Source organism: Dromiciops gliroides, chromosome 3, assembly GCF_019393635.1.
Source record: "Dromiciops gliroides isolate mDroGli1 chromosome 3, mDroGli1.pri, whole genome shotgun sequence".
Taxonomy (NCBI): Eukaryota; Metazoa; Chordata; class Mammalia; order Microbiotheria; family Microbiotheriidae; genus Dromiciops; species Dromiciops gliroides.
Window position 1 is genome coordinate 71,693,406 of NC_057863.1, and position 19,553 is coordinate 71,712,958.

General features: G+C 41.5%; 1 protein-coding gene across 3 annotated transcripts in view; it reads right to left on the reverse strand.

Moving 5' to 3' along the window:
- SMARCAL1 (SWI/SNF related, matrix associated, actin dependent regulator of chromatin, subfamily a like 1) overlaps positions 1-19,553 on the reverse strand; it is an 82,788-nt gene that overhangs the window by 2,814 nt on the left and 60,421 nt on the right. For all 3 annotated transcript variants that reach the window (XM_043995086.1, XM_043995087.1, XM_043995085.1), the window contains 5 exons: positions 14,832-14,902; positions 12,098-12,200; positions 8,330-8,512; positions 6,715-6,815; positions 4,131-4,227 (listed from right to left, as the gene is read on the reverse strand). In XM_043995086.1, the coding sequence (XP_043851021.1) occupies positions 4,131-4,227; positions 6,715-6,815; positions 8,330-8,512; positions 12,098-12,200; positions 14,832-14,902 (555 nt within the window). The remainder of the gene's footprint in view (positions 1-4,130; positions 4,228-6,714; positions 6,816-8,329; positions 8,513-12,097; positions 12,201-14,831; positions 14,903-19,553) is intronic.

Below are 19,553 nucleotides of genomic sequence, written 5' to 3' on the forward strand. Positions count from 1 at the left end.
ACTTTCCTGTCTCACTGTTCCTAGGCCTACTCACCTTCAGTCTCTCCTTATCTTTTGGAACCTTCCATGCTGCCTACAAACCTGCCCAGGGCCTCTCTCATCCCTAGTAATCTTCCACTTAGCCTTGCTGTCAAGTTATGGTCTTAACATCTGTTCTCCTTTTCCCTGCCAAAATCCTAGAGAGATTGTCAACACTGGTGTCTCTACTTCCTCACCTCCCACTCATTTCTCAAATTCTTACAATCTGTCTTCTGATCCTACTACTTGACTAAAAGTGCTCTCCAAGGTTACTAATGATTTCTTAAACTGCTCAATCTTTTCTCAATTCCCATTTGTTGATTCTGATACTGTCAACCTCTCTCTTCTCAACATTCCCAATCCTCCGGCTTCCACAACACTACCCTTACCTGGTTCTGCTGCCTGTTTTATAATGACATTTTGGGGTCCTTTGCTAGATCATCACTCTACCTGCTAATCACTCTCCGGATTCAGAGAACCCAGGACTCTATCGTGGGGTTCTACCATTTTCTCTCTAAACAGTTTTGCTCCTATCATCTCTAAGCAGATATCTCCAAATTCTACACACCTAGTCCTAGTCTCTCTCCTAAACTCTAGTTATTTTATTTTTTAAAAAATCAGCTGGGGCAGCTAGATGGCTCAGTGGATAGAGCACCGGCCCTGGAGTCAGGAGTACCTGAGTTCAAATCCAGCCTCAGACACTTAATACTTACTAGCTGTGTGACCCTGGGCAAATCACTTAACCCCAATTGCCTCACTAAAAAATCAATCAATCAATCAATCAATCAGGTATCTGCTGTGTATCTCCACAAGCCATCTCAAACTTGACATCCGCCCAATAGGATTCCTCTCTTTTCCACTTTACTTCCCACCCTTCTTCCAGACTTTCCTAGTTCTCCATAGGGAAAGAGAATCCCTCTCATGCTCTAGGTTTACAACCTCAGCGTCATCCTTGATCCTTCCATCTTCCTCACTGCCCAGACTCGATCAGTTGCAGAAACGTACCAATTTTGCCTCCAACCTGTCTTTTGCATCGGTCCCGTTTTCTTCTGCTAATACAGCCACTACCATCATTCAGATCCTCCTCATCTCTTGCCTTCACTATTGCAACAGCCTCCTATCTGGAGTCTCTCCCTCCCTCTCATCTTCCACAAAACCATCAACTTAATTTGCTAAGTCAAGTCTTGCCATGCCATTCTCCTGCTCAAAATCTTTAGTTGCTCCCTATTACCTTTAGAATAAAATATAGATTCTTAAGCCTGGCATTTAAAGTCCTCTGCAATCTGGATTCAACCTGCAGTTTTTAGGCATATTTCATGTGATTCCTCTTTACACACTCTATGTTCCAGCCAAATCGGCCTATTAGTTGCTTTATAAACCCAACATTCTGTTTCCACACCTTTGCACAGGAATGTCTATAATGCCCTGTCTCTTCATTTCCACCTCTTCAAGTCCCTACCTTTCCTCAAGGCTCAGCCCAGTAGCCCTCTCATATCTTCCTTAATTCCTCAGGTATTGGTGGTTTCTCCCTTTTCAAATCACTTCCCTGTGCCTCCCCCACCCCAAGACATTTATAATAATGTCCTCAAAAGCAAAATTATTTCCTTTTTTCCTTTGTAAGACCAGTGGCCTAAATATAGTAGGCACTGGATCAGCACTTGTGCAACTAAAATTCCACTGTCACGTCAAATTCAAGGATGTACAGAAGTAAAGTTAGCCCCTACCTTCCAAACTGGCTCCCTCCCTTACCTACCTCCTTAATTTCTTTGTGACATTAACATTCTTCTGCAATAGCATCCATAGTACCTTTTTTTCTATAGTATGTAGATGATATATAAGGTAACTCTGCGTTAGCTGGAATAGTCATTCCTTTAATTTAAACCCTCTATTTTCTCTTTCTGGATAAATCAAATTTCACTGCCAGTACTTATCTCACAAGAAAGACAAGAGGTGCTGATTCCATGAGTTTTACCAATACCACTTAATAGAAAAACCTTCCAAATCAGAGTTTTTTTTTAAATTTAGTCTCATTTAGTAGGATTATCTAAAGAGAATGATGCCTTTAAAAAAAAACCCTGTCTCCTAAACAAAAAAGGTTGCTTTCTACTTATTAATATATTTCTTCTAGTAATGCGAGATATACTATCCCCAACTTACTTTAATTAAAAAGGAAAATTAATAAAATGATCTATCCGCTGAAATGCAGATGGATAAGATGCCTTTTCCAAAGGATTTCAAGGTGAGGCTTTGCTTTTTTCCATAGTAAAACTTAATTTAGACTAACTGGGGGAAGGGCAAGCTAAATTCATAAAATGTCTGAATTATGAACTATTTTTAAAAGACAAATGAGGTTTGATTATTTTTCAAGTAGATATGTTTGCACTCAGCAAGTTTATATCTAGAACTTAGCACAGGGCATAGCACATGGTAGGCGTTTAATAAATGATGATTGACTGACATAAAGCAACTTAAACTTGGTTAACTAAATTCATATAATCACAAGACCAAGAACTGTTAGGGGACCTTTTTAAGAACAAGATTATTTGGTAATTAACACAATATTGGGTTCTGGAACTGTGATTTCATAGGGAAGGTAACCACCTTACTAATACAGATGGGCAATGCATCTATCATTTACCGTCCCAGAGAGTTGCCTGGGGCACTGAAGTTAAGTGACTTCCCTGGGTCACACATAGAGTATTTATCAAAAGCAGGACTTGAACCCAGGTCTTTCTGATCCTGGGGATGGCTCTTCTCCGGGTATTTTAGATATTCACCCTACAGTCTTTCTTCCATTGTTAATTTCCACTTCCAAGCAGATGTGATAAGTGATGGCCTAGCCTCACAATTAGAGGTTTTCATTGTAATAGGAAATGAAAGTCACAAACTGCCCATCCCGCCTGCAATAACACAGTATTTGGATGGTCCAATTCATCTTCCCAAGCATGAAAGAGTCTGCCACCGGAGGCCCTGAGAGGGAGAGATGGCTTGTTTTTCCTTTCTATATGAGAACCCCACACAGCTTCTAGAAGGGCTAATAAAAATCACCACAACAATCTGATACCACGGTACACCTTCCAAAGCAGACCTGCGAGAGGTCCTGGGAGATGGGCATGAAGGAAGAAACAGGAATCCATCATAAAGTAATAGCTCTCATTTCTTACTTCCAGCCATGCACTTGGTAGCAAAAGAATTCCTGATGAAGCCTTTGAGTTTCTTGCTTCACTAGTTGTGCAGAAGTGCATTCAGTTAATTGAAAGAAATTAAATTAAAAACATTTTTAAAAGATTTAACAAGTAGAGAGTTGGAAGTACTTATTCAACTAGATACCTGATTCAGGGATAGACATCAAAGCATAATGCTACCCTGTCCAGGGAATAAACTCATTCTTCAGCCTTTTCAATGCTGTTCCCCTAGGAAAGATACTGACAAAGAGCAGGAAGAACCACCTTTTGGGAATGCATACAGCTTTCTAGCTCTCACTAAGAAGAAAGGAAACTGGGCTACAAGTTGACAGACTCTCTCATTTGAGTTTCACTCAATCTGTGACTTTAGGTAAGGTACTCAGCTACCATGGGAACAGTTTACCCATCTGTAAAATGGTACGACTAATTACTCAGAGCAACCCACTGTGCCAATTGGGTGAAGCAATAGGGATGAAGGGACTTCAGAAATGTGACATATTAGTATTAATAGTCTTCCCACTTGCTGTTGCTCATGTGCATTTCCACCGGGGCCCCTCTGGGTGACTGCTTTGAGGATTCCTGTCTCTCTGATCTCAACAGAACTTGAGGAACAGTCAAGAGCTCTCAGGAGGATATTTTTGGCTTCTAGTGGTTGTTGACATAAGCAGGGACTGTGAGGCGTCCCTGCTTTGTGACCGTCAGATATTCATAAAGTATTCAGGGGTTAAGTGCAGCATGTTCCCCAAAAGGGATGTAAAAACCAACTGAAATGAGTATGCGTGTCAGCGCCATCTCTTCTTGTACTTCCAGGTCAGACTAAGTCAGAAAGCATGACTCATACTATGCTAACATTCACACAATAGCCTTAAAGCAGGGCAAAGCCTTCTCCTACCCTGGCCAAGGGAGGGAGCCGTACCCCAGTGTTACCTTGTAAAAATAATCAGTGGCTTCGGTCAGTTCTGAAAATTTGGTCTCAGAAAGCCCAGCTTGGCCTAAGACTTTAATCTTCTCTTGAATCAGAGGCCTGAAGGGGGAAAATGAAAGACTGTGAGTGATCATAACTTGAACAAAACTATCAGCCATTTGAAATTGGAGCTGCCAATCTCCCTCCCCAAGGTAGTTACTATATACTTAATTTGTTTTGCAAATGTTGAGGCAGGAAGGTGACTTTAAACTATCTGCCCCTTTCAATCTGAATACTAATCCTCTGTGTGTTTCTCATAAAATAATTAGACTCCAATTTTTTCCAAATGGGATGCCTAAGAAATACTGTCACATTATAGAAAAGGAAAAACAAAATAGAGGGCTGATTTTTTTCTAGACAGAGCTGGGCCTCCAAAGTCACTGGCTCTTATTCATTAACCAATGGTATTCTCCGACCTGTTTGCCCTGAGTGTCCAGCCTCAATGCCCAGCAACTATGGATAGAAGAACTATTGAGAGGTGTCACATCTCTAGATGCCTTGTACATAACCTCTCAATCAATGGAAGGCAACCCACTGGCCAAGAGCAAACTGGACAATCTAAACATAGCTCTCCTGATTACCTGGGGAAAGGAATTCTATAGATTAAGCCAGAGCTTCTTAAAACTTTTTCCACTTGTGACCCTTTTTTGACCAAGAAATTTTTATGTGACCTTGGGAATGAAGATATATAAAATAGGTATACAAATCAAACAAGTGCCAAATTTTTCACAACCGCCACATTCGGTTATGTGACCCCACATTTTAAGCTTTGGGCTAAGCCATAGTGGGACTGAAGACATGAGGAATAAGTATGGGTGTGATAGCAGACTAATTCTCTATTATTCTCATTTTTTTGGGGGGGGCAGGGCAATGAGGGCTAAGTGACTTGCCCAGGGTCACACAGCTAGTGTCAAGTGTCTGAGGCCGGATTTGAACTCAGGTCCTCCTGAATCCAGGGCTGGTGTTTTATCCACTATGCCACCTAGCTGCCCCCAGGCTAACTCTCTAAAGAAGGGATTCCTTTTTTGGGGGGGGGGGCAATGAGGGTTAAGTGACTTGCCCAAGGTCACACAGCTAGTACGTGTCAAGTGTCTGAGGCCATATTTGAACTCAGGTCCTCCTGAATTCAGGGCCAGTGCTTTATCCACTGTACCACTTAGCTGCCCCAAGAAGGGATTTTTTTTTTTTTTAGTGAGGCAATTGGGGTTAAGTGACTTGCCCAGGGTCACACAGCTAGTAAGTGTTAAGTGTCTGAGGCCGGATTTGAACTCAGGTACTCCTGACTCCAGGGCCGGTGCTCTATCCACTCTGCCACCTAGCTTCCCCCCCAAGAAGGGATTCTTAATCTTTTATTGTGTCATGGACCCTTGTGCAAATCTGATGAAGCCTACAGATTTTTTTTAAATGCATACAAGAAAATACAATTGTTTATAGAGGAAACAAATTATAATGAAACATAATTATCAAAATACATTAAAAAAAACAAGCTGAGAAGTTCTGCTGTAAGGCTAAGGTGGTAGGAGGTAGTTTTCAGGGACACAATATCTGAGGGGATTACAAGAGGGAGGGAACATGAGTTAGTACTAATAGTTAAGGAGTACAGGGTCAACTGATTCAGTAATAAAGGGAAATGGAGTCAACCCATATATCCCAATAAAGGCAAAGAAACCAAGGGTATCAGGCTCAAAGAATGGACAGAAGGCAGGAACCATTATAAGAAGTCAACATTTTCACAAAATTTAGTAATAGTAAAAAAGATCAACCAGGGATAGTTTGGGAACCTTTCATTAAGCAATAGACCAAACTCAGGCTGTAAAGTTTGATTCTTTGCTCTGCAACCTGTGCGTGCCCCACCCCCTCCAGATGTCCATAATGTCTATGGAGGATCTATGGAAAGAACATATACAAGAAACACCCAGGATGAGAAATCTAGGGTAGATTTATGACCTCCACTCAGAATTTTCCACTTGGAAGGGATCTCATTGGCCATCCTGTTCAACCCACATGCAAAAGGAATCATTACTATTACATACTGAGATTGATGAGATCCATGGGACTATTCTAGGGTAAGTCACTTCCTTAGGGATAATAATACTAACACTCTGAGAAATCACCTAGTATCATTTAATACTAAATACATTCTGTGGTGGATATTAGTCTTGGGGCTTTAAAGAATTCTAAAGCAAATAACAAACAACATCCCTCAAAAAATTTTGTTAGACTGGATCCCTTTGGACTGTTAACAGCTAGAGGGTAGGGACCACATTTTTTTTATCCTTTGTAGTGCTGAGCATAAAGGCCTTAATCTTGTAGACCATCACTAAAAGCTAGTGAAGAAGGGTAAGAATGGTACCAATGCTGAAGTCAGGCAGCACTGATAAGTGGACTATTTATAATAAGTATCAGAGTCCTCCACCAAAGAAGAAAGCTCTTAGGGTATCAACAAGGTGTTCCACCAGCGTCCACCAGTGTTCCCACAAGGTGTTCCAGTGTCAGCCCCTGAACCAAACCAAAGCTGCTAAATTCCCTGGGCTGGTCAATCCGTACCATAGGTAATCATCTGCTGTTCCTTTTGCTACCAGGTAGTGAATGGTCACTGAGCTGGTCTGCCCAATGCGATGCACACGGTCTTCAGCTTGGATCAACACCTAGGTTTCCCAAAGAATAAAAGGACCAAAGAGAAAGGATTCTAATCAATCGTAGCATGTTATTAATATTTTTTCAAAAATCACTTCTCCCCACTCCCATCTTTCTCAAAGAGCTTTTACTGCTATACAATAAAGCATAATTTTCTTGGTTACCCTAGTGCATCAGTATAGGGCTTTACATGAAAGTGCTTTGGAATCATGGGCTACATCACTCAATCCTCACAATTCCTTAAGTTCAACAGGATAGGTATCATCCTGTCCATTTCACAGTTAAGAACCTGAGGTTCAGAAAGGTTAAATGACTTTCCCAAGTTCACACAGCTGGTAAATAGTAGCACTGGGGACCCAGGTCTTCTGACTTCTCCTTGAGGGTTCTTTCCACTATACTTTTCTGCCCTGGGTTATTTGTCATTTAATAGATTTAACTGTTGTAGTCATGATGGGTGAGTGGAAGAAAACTACCTCCACCTCCCTCTATCTCCTCTGTGACATACAGGGCAGTGGAAGCTTTGTTTCTGGGGAGTTATGGCTAAATATGTGCTCCAGTGGAGAATCTAATGACCTTTTAGGAAGACTAGTTTGCCTGCTGGGGGGGGTCTTTTGTTTTAAACAAATAACCCAGAATTTGCTAGTGTTCTTTCATGAGTGTGTGACCCAGAGTCATTTGTTGCTGACTTGTAAATGTCAATCTTAATTAAACCAATACAATTGTGTTTCATAAATGCTACGTGGAAATTCAGAGAAGAAATATGACTACTTTCTCAGAAATTCAGAGAGAAATTTAATGAGGCTGAAAAGATTCCTCAATGCCAAAGTGATAGACGGTCTTCAAAATTAGGAATGAGACCAACAGGAGCAATAACTGTGCTTGGGGTAAAAAACAAAAAACAAAACAAAAAAGTCCCCCATCCTTTATAGAATGAAAGATTAGCAAGCCACGGTGGAGTCTAAGAGAAAGAGCATAGGGCTGAGTGAAAGATTCAGGGTTTAGTCCTTGCTCTGCCTCTAACCAACCACCTAGATGGTCTTGACAGTGAGGTGACCTTGGACAAGTCAATTTCCCTCCCTGGGCCTCAGTTTCTTGTAGGTATGTAAAATGTAAAATATATAAGCCTATGTATTTTATTCATCTATAAAATGAGAGCTGGACTCAGTGGTTTCTAAAGGTCCCCATAACGTCTCTGAATTCTATGATTCTAAATCTCTCAACTCATTTGTGTGTTTTGGAGTTTTCCCCATCTGTGAAGTGGAGATAATAACTCCTATTTTATCTGCTTCACTGGATGGCTGTGAAGGTAAAATGAGACAATAGATATTAAAGTGCTTTGGGAGGTCAACATTTATGTCCCAACATAAAGCTCTATTATTATTCTTATACCCTGACAGTCTCTGGAGGAACATGTGCTATCAAGATCCCAGAGAAGACCAGACATTCAGCCTTGCCTTCTTAAAAGGATTCCTTCCTTTGCCCCTTCCACAATGTACAGGGAGCCCAGGTCTGTCACACGCCTTACCCCCGGGTTCCAGAAGAGTTCTGCAAACACCACCAAGTCAGCAGCAGAAAAGGTGAGCCCCATGTTGGCCGCTGTGATCGAGAGGACAGCCACAGCACAAGGCTTAGATAGCTGGAACTGCTGGCATAAGGCCTGGCGGTCAGCCGAGGGTGTGGCCCCATCGATGCGGATGTAGCCAATTTGCTGGAGAGACAAGGAGAGAGAAGGATCACTCCCAGGCCTCTCAGTCACCCTGATCACAAGCAAGAGCAACCCCCTGGGAGCTGCCCCCAAAAGGCGGCTTCTTAAATTATTTTGGTCACAGAATGCTTTTTGGACTTGAAATATATTGACGGAGCAGCTAGGTGGCGCAGTAGATAAAGCACCTGCCCTAGATTCAGGAGGACCTGAGTTCAAATCTGGCCTCAGACACTTGACACTTGCTAGCTGTGTGACCCTGGGCAAGTCACTTAACCCTCACTGCCCCACCAGAAAAGAAAAGAAAAGAAATATATTGATGGATACCATAAAAATCAGGGGGGGGGGGGTAAAGAAAACCCTTGAGATAGAGCAGGGTATGGAAACTTTTGTAGCAAAAAAGGGAAGGGAATTAAGCCCTTTTATTCACACAGAAGAACAGTTGCACTTAAGTATTTTTGATATATACATACAGCTAGGTCCTGATGAGTGTGAAAAATGAATCCCCCAACATGGTCTCATTACTTGAATTCTCACTGCAAATCTCCATTGGATCAGAACTAATGACCATATTTTACACAATAACAACTTCAAGTAGTGCAAAATCGAACACATGAAACCACTTCAGGGGATTTATTATTCACACTAATTAGGAGGGGTTTTTTTTGGGGGGGGGTAAGGTTCAGTTGTTTCACTCACATCTGACTCTTCATGACCCCATTTGGGGTTCTCTTGGCAGAGACATTGGAGTGTTTTCCCCTTTGTATGAACTGATGTATGGTGAAGTGAGCAGAACCAAGAGAACACTGTACATAGAGACAGCAATATTTGATGAAGAACTGCAAAAGATTTAACCATTCTCAACAATACAATGATCCAAGACAATCCCAAGGGATTAATGAAGCATATTATCCACCCCCAAAGAAAGAATTGATATTGATGGAGCAGACTGAAGCATGATATTTTTCACTTTCTTACATTTTTTCTTTTATTCAAGTTTTCTTGTACAAAATGACTAATATGGTAATGTTTTAATTTTTTTAAAAAAGCATTGCCTCTAGTGAGACAAAGGATTCCTTTATGGGGATATCTGAAAGACAGAGACTTTTGGTTTCCATTAAATTGTTTTACTTTTTAAAAGGGGAATGGTACCTTTAGAACCTGCCAAGGATGCAAAAGATAAAGAGGGTAGGGTTTGGTTTAAATGGCATATCCCCCAGAAGCCTTTTGTAGGATTATAGATTTAAAGCTTGCAGGGACCTTGGGGGGTCTTCTAGTCTCATTCCTTCATTTTTTTTTAATTAATAAAGTATTTTTTTTTCCTGTTACATGTAAAGATAGTTCTCAACTTTTGTTTATACAAGCTTTCCAATTTCAGATTTTTCTCCCTCCCCCCTCCCTCCCCTCTCCCCTAGACAGCAGGTAATCTGATGTAGGTTTTATATATATACACACACACACACATACATACACATAATAACATTAAACATATTTCTGCATTAGTCATGTTATAAGAGAAAAATCAGAGCAATGACAAAAAACCTCAAAATAGAAAAACAACAGCACCAAAAACAAAAGAAATAGTATTCATTCCCTGATTTTTACAGATGAGAAAACTGAGGTACAGGAAATGGAAGGGATCTGGTCAAGGGAATATATGGCAGAGTTACTGATCAAACTCAGGTCCTATTGCTTCCCAGGTTCGAGCTCTTTCCCCTGTCCCACACTGCCTCTCTTCATTTCATTTAGCAGCAATTAAAAACCATGGAACTTGAAGCTCCTAGAGGAGTGTCATTTCTTGCTCTGTAAACAGTCTATCTCAGTGCCATGGAGAAAAGTGTTTAACAAAAGAATTTTGGTAAGAGGGTGGAGGAGAAGGAGCCTAAAAAAGAAGAAGAAAAACACATAGGATAATTATTTAAATACTTTTCTTTCCATGTTGCAAGGGGTGGGGGGAGGCACCTCCTTCTCTAATCTTGCCTCTTATTCATTTGGCACTCATTTACTCAGGAAGAAAAAGAATAAAGGAAGTCCTTTAGGGGCTCTTCTAAAGCAGGGGTTCTTAGCCTAGGTCTATGAACTTGTTTTTTTAAAATATATTTTGGTAACCTTATTTCACTATAATTGGTTTCCTTTGTAATGAATATAAATAATAATAAGCCAACATAAATGCTTTCCTTTGTAATCCATATAAATCAATAAGAATAATAATAAACCAATATAATTGGTTTTCTTACAATTATTATAAAATTAATAGGATTATGACCATTATTTATATTATGCACTTAAAAACTAGATCCTGAGAAAGGGTCTATAGGTTTTACCAAACAGACTGTTGAAGGGATCTAAGACATGCAAAAGGTTAAGAACCCCTGTTCTAAAGCATGACTTTGGGGTCACCCCGCTATATCCCACAGAAGAGCACCCTCAAGGCCCCCTTTAAAATGAGCCAGTAGGGGGCAGCTAGGTGGCGCAGTGGATAAAGCACCGGCCCTAGATTCAGGAGGACCCGAGTTCAAATCCAAACTCAGACATTTGACACACACTATCCGTGTAACCCTCATTGCCCTCTGCAAAAAACCCAAAACCCAAAACAAATAAACAAGCAAACAAAAACAAAAAGGAAGGATAAAATGAGCCAGTGACTTCCAAAAACAAAATCTGAGACTTGTCTCTGGAAATCTAAGTACACTTTTTATAAGGTCATTGATGCATTTCTAAAAATGCACAGAAGGGAAGTTCAGAGGGAAACATAGACAAGACAGAAAGCTTTGAAAATAATACACTGAATTTATTTTATACTTTTTTAAAAAAACCTGTATGGAATAGAGATTCATAGTTTCTCATGTCTTTTCTGTTCTTCTCTGCATATGAAATTTGGCTCTTCTCTTCCCCTCTCATTAAATTCAGAACAAAAAAAAGATCATTTTATAAGAACCATTACTATATTGTTTTAGAGAAACTTGGGAAGATTTATATGAACTGATTTTAAGTGAAGTGAGCAGAACCAGGAATAATAATAACAAAGCTATCATAAAGACAAACAACTTTGAAAGGCTTAGGACTCTGATCAACCCAATGACCACTCACAACTGCAGAGGATTCAGGATGAGGCTTGCTACCCACCTCCTGACAGAGAGGACATAGACTCAAGAGTGTAGCTAGGTGGTGCAGTGGATAAAGCACCGGCCCCAGATTCAGGAGTATCTGGGTTCAAATCCGGCCTCAGACACTTGACACTTACTAGCTGTGTGACCCTGGGCAAGTCACTTAACCCCCATGGCCCCGCAAAAAAAAAAAAAAAAGTGTATATATGCATATAATATACAGGTATGTGTGTATATATGTTTATATGTGTACATGCATATATGATATGATTAATGTGGGATTTTGTTTTGTTTGACTATACATTATTTGTAATTGGTTTTGCTTTTCTTGCTTTTTCAGTTGGGGTAGAAGGAGATGAGAAGAGGAGAATGAAGCTTAAAATGAAATAAAATAATTTTAAAAAGAACAACTATTACAGACCTCCATTTAGGGCGAGGGCCACCTGAGTAGCAAAAATTGTATCAAATTTTACTTCTCTCTTACCTTTTTCTCCAGCTCATCGCTGATGGCATCCAGGACTAGCTTGTGATGTGCAAATACTAGGAGCTTCTCTTTTCCACTTTCCAACAAATCCAGGATATATTGACTGCATTTTACAAGAACAATAAAAAAACCATCGTTATGGAACTGTTCATCTGTTGAGGGCTGACCACTGATATGGTACAAAGCTAGAGTTGGGCTGTGGCCTCTGCCTGGGGGCTCTTAGTTCTCCCTGACATCTCAGTCTCTAGAGATAATGCCTTGGTTTCAAGGTCATGTCTAAGCTAGCACTATCTCATGAAAGCAGAAAAGCTGACGGCAAGGAGTGGTTTAATAACCTATAAGAACACAAGCCAGAAAGACACCTGCACAACCCAATTAAATTGTAAGCTCTTTCAGGGGCAGCTAGGTGGCGCAGTGGATAAAGCAATGGCCCTGGATTCAGGAGGACCTGAGTTCAAATCCAGCCTCAGACTCTTGACACTTATAGCCGTGTGACCTTGGGCAAGTCACTTAACCCTCATTGCCCTGTAAAAACAAAACAAAAAAACCCCCATAAATTGTAAGCTCTTTCACAGCTGAGCCTGTGTCCTATAAATGTCTGCCACCAGTACCTAAGCCCTGTACACAAGTGCTCAATGTTTGCTGAACAAATGCCCCAGAGCAAAATTCAGTTGTGGTTGGTTGGACTGGTAACCGATTCATTAGAACACTGAGGAGGAGACTTGGGGCAAATCCCTCAACACTGTGGCCCTACGTTTCTTCATCTATAAAACAAGATGGCTATATTACCTGTAAGGTCTCTTGCCATCTCTAAATCCTATGAAAAGGATAGAGGACCAGACACAATCCATCCAACTGCTCTGAAACTAAAGGCTTTTCCTTCTTTCTAACTATGTAAGCAGTGCTGCAGAGTTTGTTTTTTTAAGTCATAGAGCCCTCCAACTCTAGGCTGACCCAAAAGAACTAGCACAAGCTTCTCTTCCCTAGTCTATTTTTCTGTCCCCCCAATACCCTCAGTTGTACCAGAGACTCAGATTTCCATGAAAAGAAAAGGCAAAAAGGAGGAGAGGCAGAAATCATGACATTTCTTGAAGGTTCACTGCCCACTTTCCATTAGGCCAAGGGTATTTAGGTCACTGGTATTTTCACAATTTCGTCCCTAAGCATAATAACTATCTTACATATGCCAAGTTATTTATGACTTGAGACACATGTTGGAATTAAGAACTAAGGTAATGAGGGGGCTCCAGGCCCAGGGCCTGGGGAGGAAGACATCGACATGACACCAGGGTTTGTCGGTCACTAGCTCGGGAAGGAGAGAGCACACACCCTTACCATCTGCTGTTCGGCAGCCTATGAGGAATGGGACGGTGGGGGCAATTCAAATCAGTTTCTAGTGGGTAAGTCCCCACACAATAAAAACCACATCTGGAGTTCATTAGCATCCTAATGGCGTCATAAATGAAAAGGGCATTGTGCAGAGGGTGAAGGAGAGCTGGCTAAGACTCACTGGCCTCTTTATTGAGAGCTACAGGTACAAACAACATGGAGAACTCTTCTCACTGCCCTGAAAACACAGAGGGAGAGATGACAGGGGCCAAGAGAAGTAGGCCTTGGGTGCTCCCGGCTGTTACTCTGGCACTGTTCACCCACACTAAATTCACCATTTGGACCACTATGGCTCCAGAATCTTGCATGACTTCTAAACAACAAAAAGTCAGCCAAACTGCTTGTTGACAGAACACCCCCAACTTTCCATCATACTGAGAGTAAGAGGGTGGGTTTCCTCCTCTCTCAAGAACAGAAAATGGGGGAGGATTTAGAACAGAACACCAAAAACAGGTGATTCATTTCAAGATAAAATGTGTATCGCTTGTGGTTCATGCAGACAGCTGATTTTAATTGCCTGTGAGTAAATGGTAATTTACTCTTTAGATCAGTACTTCCTGTGTTTGGGGTGCTTTTTGAGTCTGATGAGGTCATCTACCCCAGAGAGATGAAGCACTGACAAAAAAAGTGTCCACTGTCCAGCTCTTAACTCACAGGTCTAAGCTGGTCAAGTGTGGATAAAGGGAAAGAAAGATAAAGGGGCAGGTAACAGCAAAGATGGGATGGGAACTGTTTTTTGCCTCTCTTTGCATCCCCAGTGCTTAGCACAGTGCCTTGCATATAGTAGGTGCTTAATAAATGTTGATTGCTTGCTTGATGGAGATGGCAAAGGAGAACTATGGAGAAAAACATGTCAACAGAAAACAGGCAGGGAGAGATACACAACAGGTACGGACTGAATGCCCCACGTTTCCAGGATGAGCATTGTCAGAAGGTTCTTGGAAATGATTAGAGTTATAGGATACTTCTGCCCTGATCCCACCTTTCCCACCCAGGTGTCCCGTCCTTGCTAGCTGGTACTTTACTATATGCTTGTCCCACCAAATGCAAACAAAAATCTCAGTGGCAGCATCCATCCCCACTCCCATCTCCAAGTTGGAACAAGACTTCCTGCAAGCAGGGGTTGGTAACCACAGGATTCATCTCCAAAGCAGCCAGAAACTGGTGGAACTGTAGCAGTTGGCACTATCCCAGTTATGTCTCTGGTAGATGAGGGCATGGTCACCTAACACTTCTTTCCAAGACAGCCACGATGTTGTCTTCAAGTTGGAACAGTCTTTAACAGGACAGGGACATGAGCCAAACAACATAATCCTATTTAAAAGGCACCTGGTGCATCACTTACGTGGCAGGCTGAACTTTCGCTTCTGCTGTTCTGTTGAAGAAAAGGAGCAGGGCTTCCTTCTGCTGCCACTTCTGTGGACAAAAAGATCCAGAGTTTAACATCTGCCTGGATTCCTGGACTCATCATCCTGGACAATCATCGCTGCTTCGTGTACTACTGATGACCAACCAAGGCACAGAGAAAAAGCCACCACCTTCCTTGGTGCGGCCCTCATCACCTCATGCCTCAACTACTGCAATAGCCTGATGGTTGGTCCTCCTGCCTCAAGTCTCTCCCCATTCAAGCCCAAACCCCTCTCAGCTGTCAAAATGAGCTTAAAGTACAGGCATGAGCAGGGGTGTTTGGGTAAGGAAAAAAGAACGCACCCACAATTGTGTACATTTTTAATCTGCATTATTTTATAATGCTTTTAAAATTTTTATTATTTGGGGCAGCTAGGTGGCGCAGTGGATAGAGAACCAGCCCTGGAGTCAGGAGTACCTGGGTTCAAATCCGGCCTCAGACACTTAACACTTACTAGCTGTGTGACCCTGGGCAAGTCACTTAACCCCAATTGCCTCACTAACGAAAACAAAAACAAAAACAAAAACAAAAAACCCTTATTATTTTTATTTTTTGCAGGGTAATGAGGGTTAAGTGACTTGCCCAGAGTCACACAGCTAGTAAGTGTTAAGTGTCTAAGGCCACATTTGAACTCAGGTCCTCCTGAATCCAGGGCCAGTGCTTTATCCGCTGCACCACCTATCTGCCTCTATAATGCATTTAATAATGAATTTTAATCTGCTTATTAACATTTTTTCTCCATCACTTTAAATGTAGACAATCCCAAGGTATAAGTGGTTACAACAGCTCTTATAAGGTAATTTAAGCTGATTCCAGCAAAGACGAGCTTAATGGGGCAGCTAGGTGGCACGGTAGATAGAGCACCAGCCCTGGATTCAGGAGTACCTCAGTTCAAATCCAGCCTCAGACACTTGATACTTATTAGCTGTGTGACCTTGGGCAAGTCACTTGACTCCGATTGCCTCACCAAAAAAAAAAAAGATGAGCTTAACTATCTTAATCTTCCTTCCTCCCTCTCTCCCTTTGATAAATTCCATTGGTTCCCTATCACTTCTAGAATCAAAGATAAAATCTTGTTTGGCATTCAAAGCCTTTCATCACCTGGCCCCCTCCTGCCTTTCTATTCTTTTAACAACTTACTCCTCATCTGAGACCCAGTGACACCAGCTTTCTTGATTCTCCTTACACCCAATACTCAATCTCCCAGCTCTGGGTCTGAAATTCTCTCCTTCCTTGTCTCTGTCTTCTGGCTTCCCTTCAAGTTAGTTAATCAATAAACATTCATTAAACGCCTACTATATGCCAGGTTCTGGATAAGCTCTGGGGATACAAAGAAACACAAAAGATGGTCCCTGCCCTTAAGGAGCGCATGATCTAATACCTCCTCAGTGCTGGCTAAAATCCTACCTTCCACAGGAAGCCTTTCTCAAACTCCCTCAATTCTAATTTGCTAATTATCTCCAGTCTTTCCTGTATACATCTTGTTTGTACATTGTCTCCTCCATTAGACTGGGAGTTCCTTGAGAGTAGGGGCTGTTTTTTGCCTTTCTTTGTATCCCCAGAACTTAACCCAATGCCCAGCACATAGTAGGTGTTTAACAAATGCTGGCTGACTCAACTTGAAGAGACTTAGGTTCTAGTGCTGGATCTGACAAGGACATGGTGTGACTTTGGGCAAGTTACTAGACCTCTGGGTGGTAATCCTCTCTTCTGCAAAATGGGGATACTAACTATTCCCCTAGCTCTCGGGTAGGGTGGCTTGGAAGATCATATACAATGAAGAATATGGAAGAGCTTTGAGAGGCAGGACATGTAAGCTATGGTTGTTACTAAATACCTTCACCGTCTGCTATTCTCCAGTTCACATTGTGTTCCATGTGTCATCCCTGCCCTTAAAGACTTTCCTAAGTAATCTGCCGCGTGAGGAGAGGATGGTTATCCTAGAGCCTAGAATAGGGCCCTGCACAGTGGGATGTGTCTTACTCACCTCCTACACTGACTAAGCAGTCAGTTTTCTAGTCACTTGAGACTAAAATGTCCACTATCGTTCCTTTGGAGGTTGTCATGTTCCTGTCTATCCCGGCTCAGTAGAACATAAACTTCTTGAGGTTAAGGACCTAGGACCTAGCATAGCGCCACATGCATTTTTTTAGACTGATTTCATTAGCCCATCTGCTGGCTCATTGACATAGAGAGCTCCTGATGAGGACACTTACTCTCTTTGCATGGGGAACTAAAGAGGTATGTGACTTGTCCAGGGTCCCATAGCCAGGATGTGGCATCGACAGAGGCAAAGCTTAATTTTTCTTTTAAATGGTACCCAACATTTCCTAGTTCTTCCTGTCTCTGTATAGAGGCCAACACTACCCATTAAAAGCTGTCCTTTACTGGGCACATGCTAGGTACTTAATAAATTCTGTTTAATCAAATTTTACATACTAACAATGACACCAAATTTCCTTACCCTGGAAGATTATAGCCACGAGTGGGAGGAGATGATAAGCAGAGGCTATAAAAAGCCATCAAAAACCCTTAGACTACCATTCTATCTTGGAGAATACTAATCTTCCAGCCTCATCTTATTAATTTTACCCCTCGGCCTTCCCCACCAACTGCACCACCCCTTCCTCAACTTACTTGTGCTTATCTTTCTATTTTTTTTTATCTTACTTGCCTTAGTATAATGGTTTACATTTTTAGAAATACACATTAGTGAGGCAGCTAGGTGGCACAGTGGATAAAGCACCGGCCCTGGATTCAGGAGGACCTGAGTTCAAATCTGACCTCAGACACTTGACACTTACTAGCTGTGTGAACCTGGGCAAGTCACTTAACTCTCACTGCCCTGCAAAAAAAAGAAAAAAGAAAAAAAAAGAAATACACATTATTTCATTTGGTCCTCACAATAACTCTGTGAAGTGGATACAGAATATATTATTCCCCATTTTGCAGATGGAGAAACTGGGTCTCAGGAAGAAGTGGTGAACCTGGGGCTTAAAACTATGTCTTCTGACTCCAAGTCCACTGTTCTGTCATCTAAACTTAATGCTGTTTCTTTAGAACTTCAACAAGATTAATTCAAGGCAAAGATATTTTTTAAAATGCCACAAATATAAATCTATTGGCAAGTAGCTGAGGGGGTACAGTGGCATAATTGCCACCAAGAAAGATGTGTGGCCGGGTTCCACTTTTCTGCCATTGGTCTTGCTGATCAAATAATGGCTTTAGACAAAAGTTGATGATATTCAGCTTTGCTCCAGCCTGTGGGGCGATACCTATTATTTCAGCAGAGATATAAAAAAGCCTTTCATTATACATGATATTTTATAAATTGGCTGCTTCACCTTGGCTTCTGGGATTCAGAGCTTTTAAAAAAAATGTCTTCTTCCCAGATGGAAGAGCATGAGACAACAAAGAAAGAATGGATTCTCGACAGGTTTGCCAGGCTCTGTTGGAACAAATGTGATGAGCAAAATTGCAGGGAGATTTTGGACTTTAAAAAGCTACTGTGAAATAGGAGGTGGGGTGGGAATAATATTCCATAGATTCATAATGGCTCCTTATTAGGCCAAAAACCACGGGTTCCTTCATTTTTAACCCTTTCAACCCAGGATCTCAAGTTATTCCATTACCGTCACTAAGAAGCAATGTTCCAGTTGTTTAAACTTCCTGGGGCCCAGCATCGAGCATCCTAGAGAAGAAGGACTTTAATTGACACACTCCCTGCCCTCTGGGCACCTGTAATCATTCAACTTTCATAAGACCCTTGGGAAGTAGGAAACATTCCCTACTAAAGCTTGGAACGGTCAAGTAATAATTAACATTTGATCAATGTCAGTTGGTGTCTTATAGCTATCCTTCTGCATGATAACATGAGCTTTATTTCATGTGTTTATACATGTACATATTGTCTCTTGCCCACAAAAATATGTTCTTTAAGGGCAGAGCCTATGTCACTTATCCCTTTGTGTCCTAAAAGCCAGGCATATTGAGGGTGCAGGAGGGGCATGCTAGTTAAAGCAATTAGCCTGGTGACAGGAAAATCTGAGTTCACATCTGGTCTCAGACACTTCTCGGCTAGGTGACTTTGGGCAAAGTCACTTAATCTGTCTGCCTCAGTTTCTTCATCTGTAAAATGGGGGTAATAATAACACCTGTCTCCCAGGGCTGTGAAGATCAAATGAGATGATAATTGTAAAGCAGTTTCCACAGTGCCTGACACACAGTAGGTGCTTAATAAATGCTTGCTTTCTTCCTTCCTATTTAATATATACTTGTTGATGGCTTGATTCATACTTATTTCTTGTATCTCAGGATGTGTTTTTCAGTTGTCTTTATGCCTGTGTCCATGTTGCTAGAATTAGGCTATAAACGCCATAGGACAGAAACACTGTCCATTCTAGGTTGCAGTGAAGAGAGCACTGAATCTGGAGACTGAGGACTTAGATTCAAACCCAAGATCTGCTACTTGCTCCCTGTGTGACTCTGGGCAAGTCAGTTCACTCCTCTGGGTCTATTTCCTCATCTGTCGCATGAGGGGCTTGGCCTGATTGTTACAGAATGCCAGGCCCAGGCACAAATTAAATCAGACTTGAAAAGTCATTAGTGTACTTCCCATTTTCTTTCCAGCCTGTTCTGCCTGCCAGATGACTAAAAAGA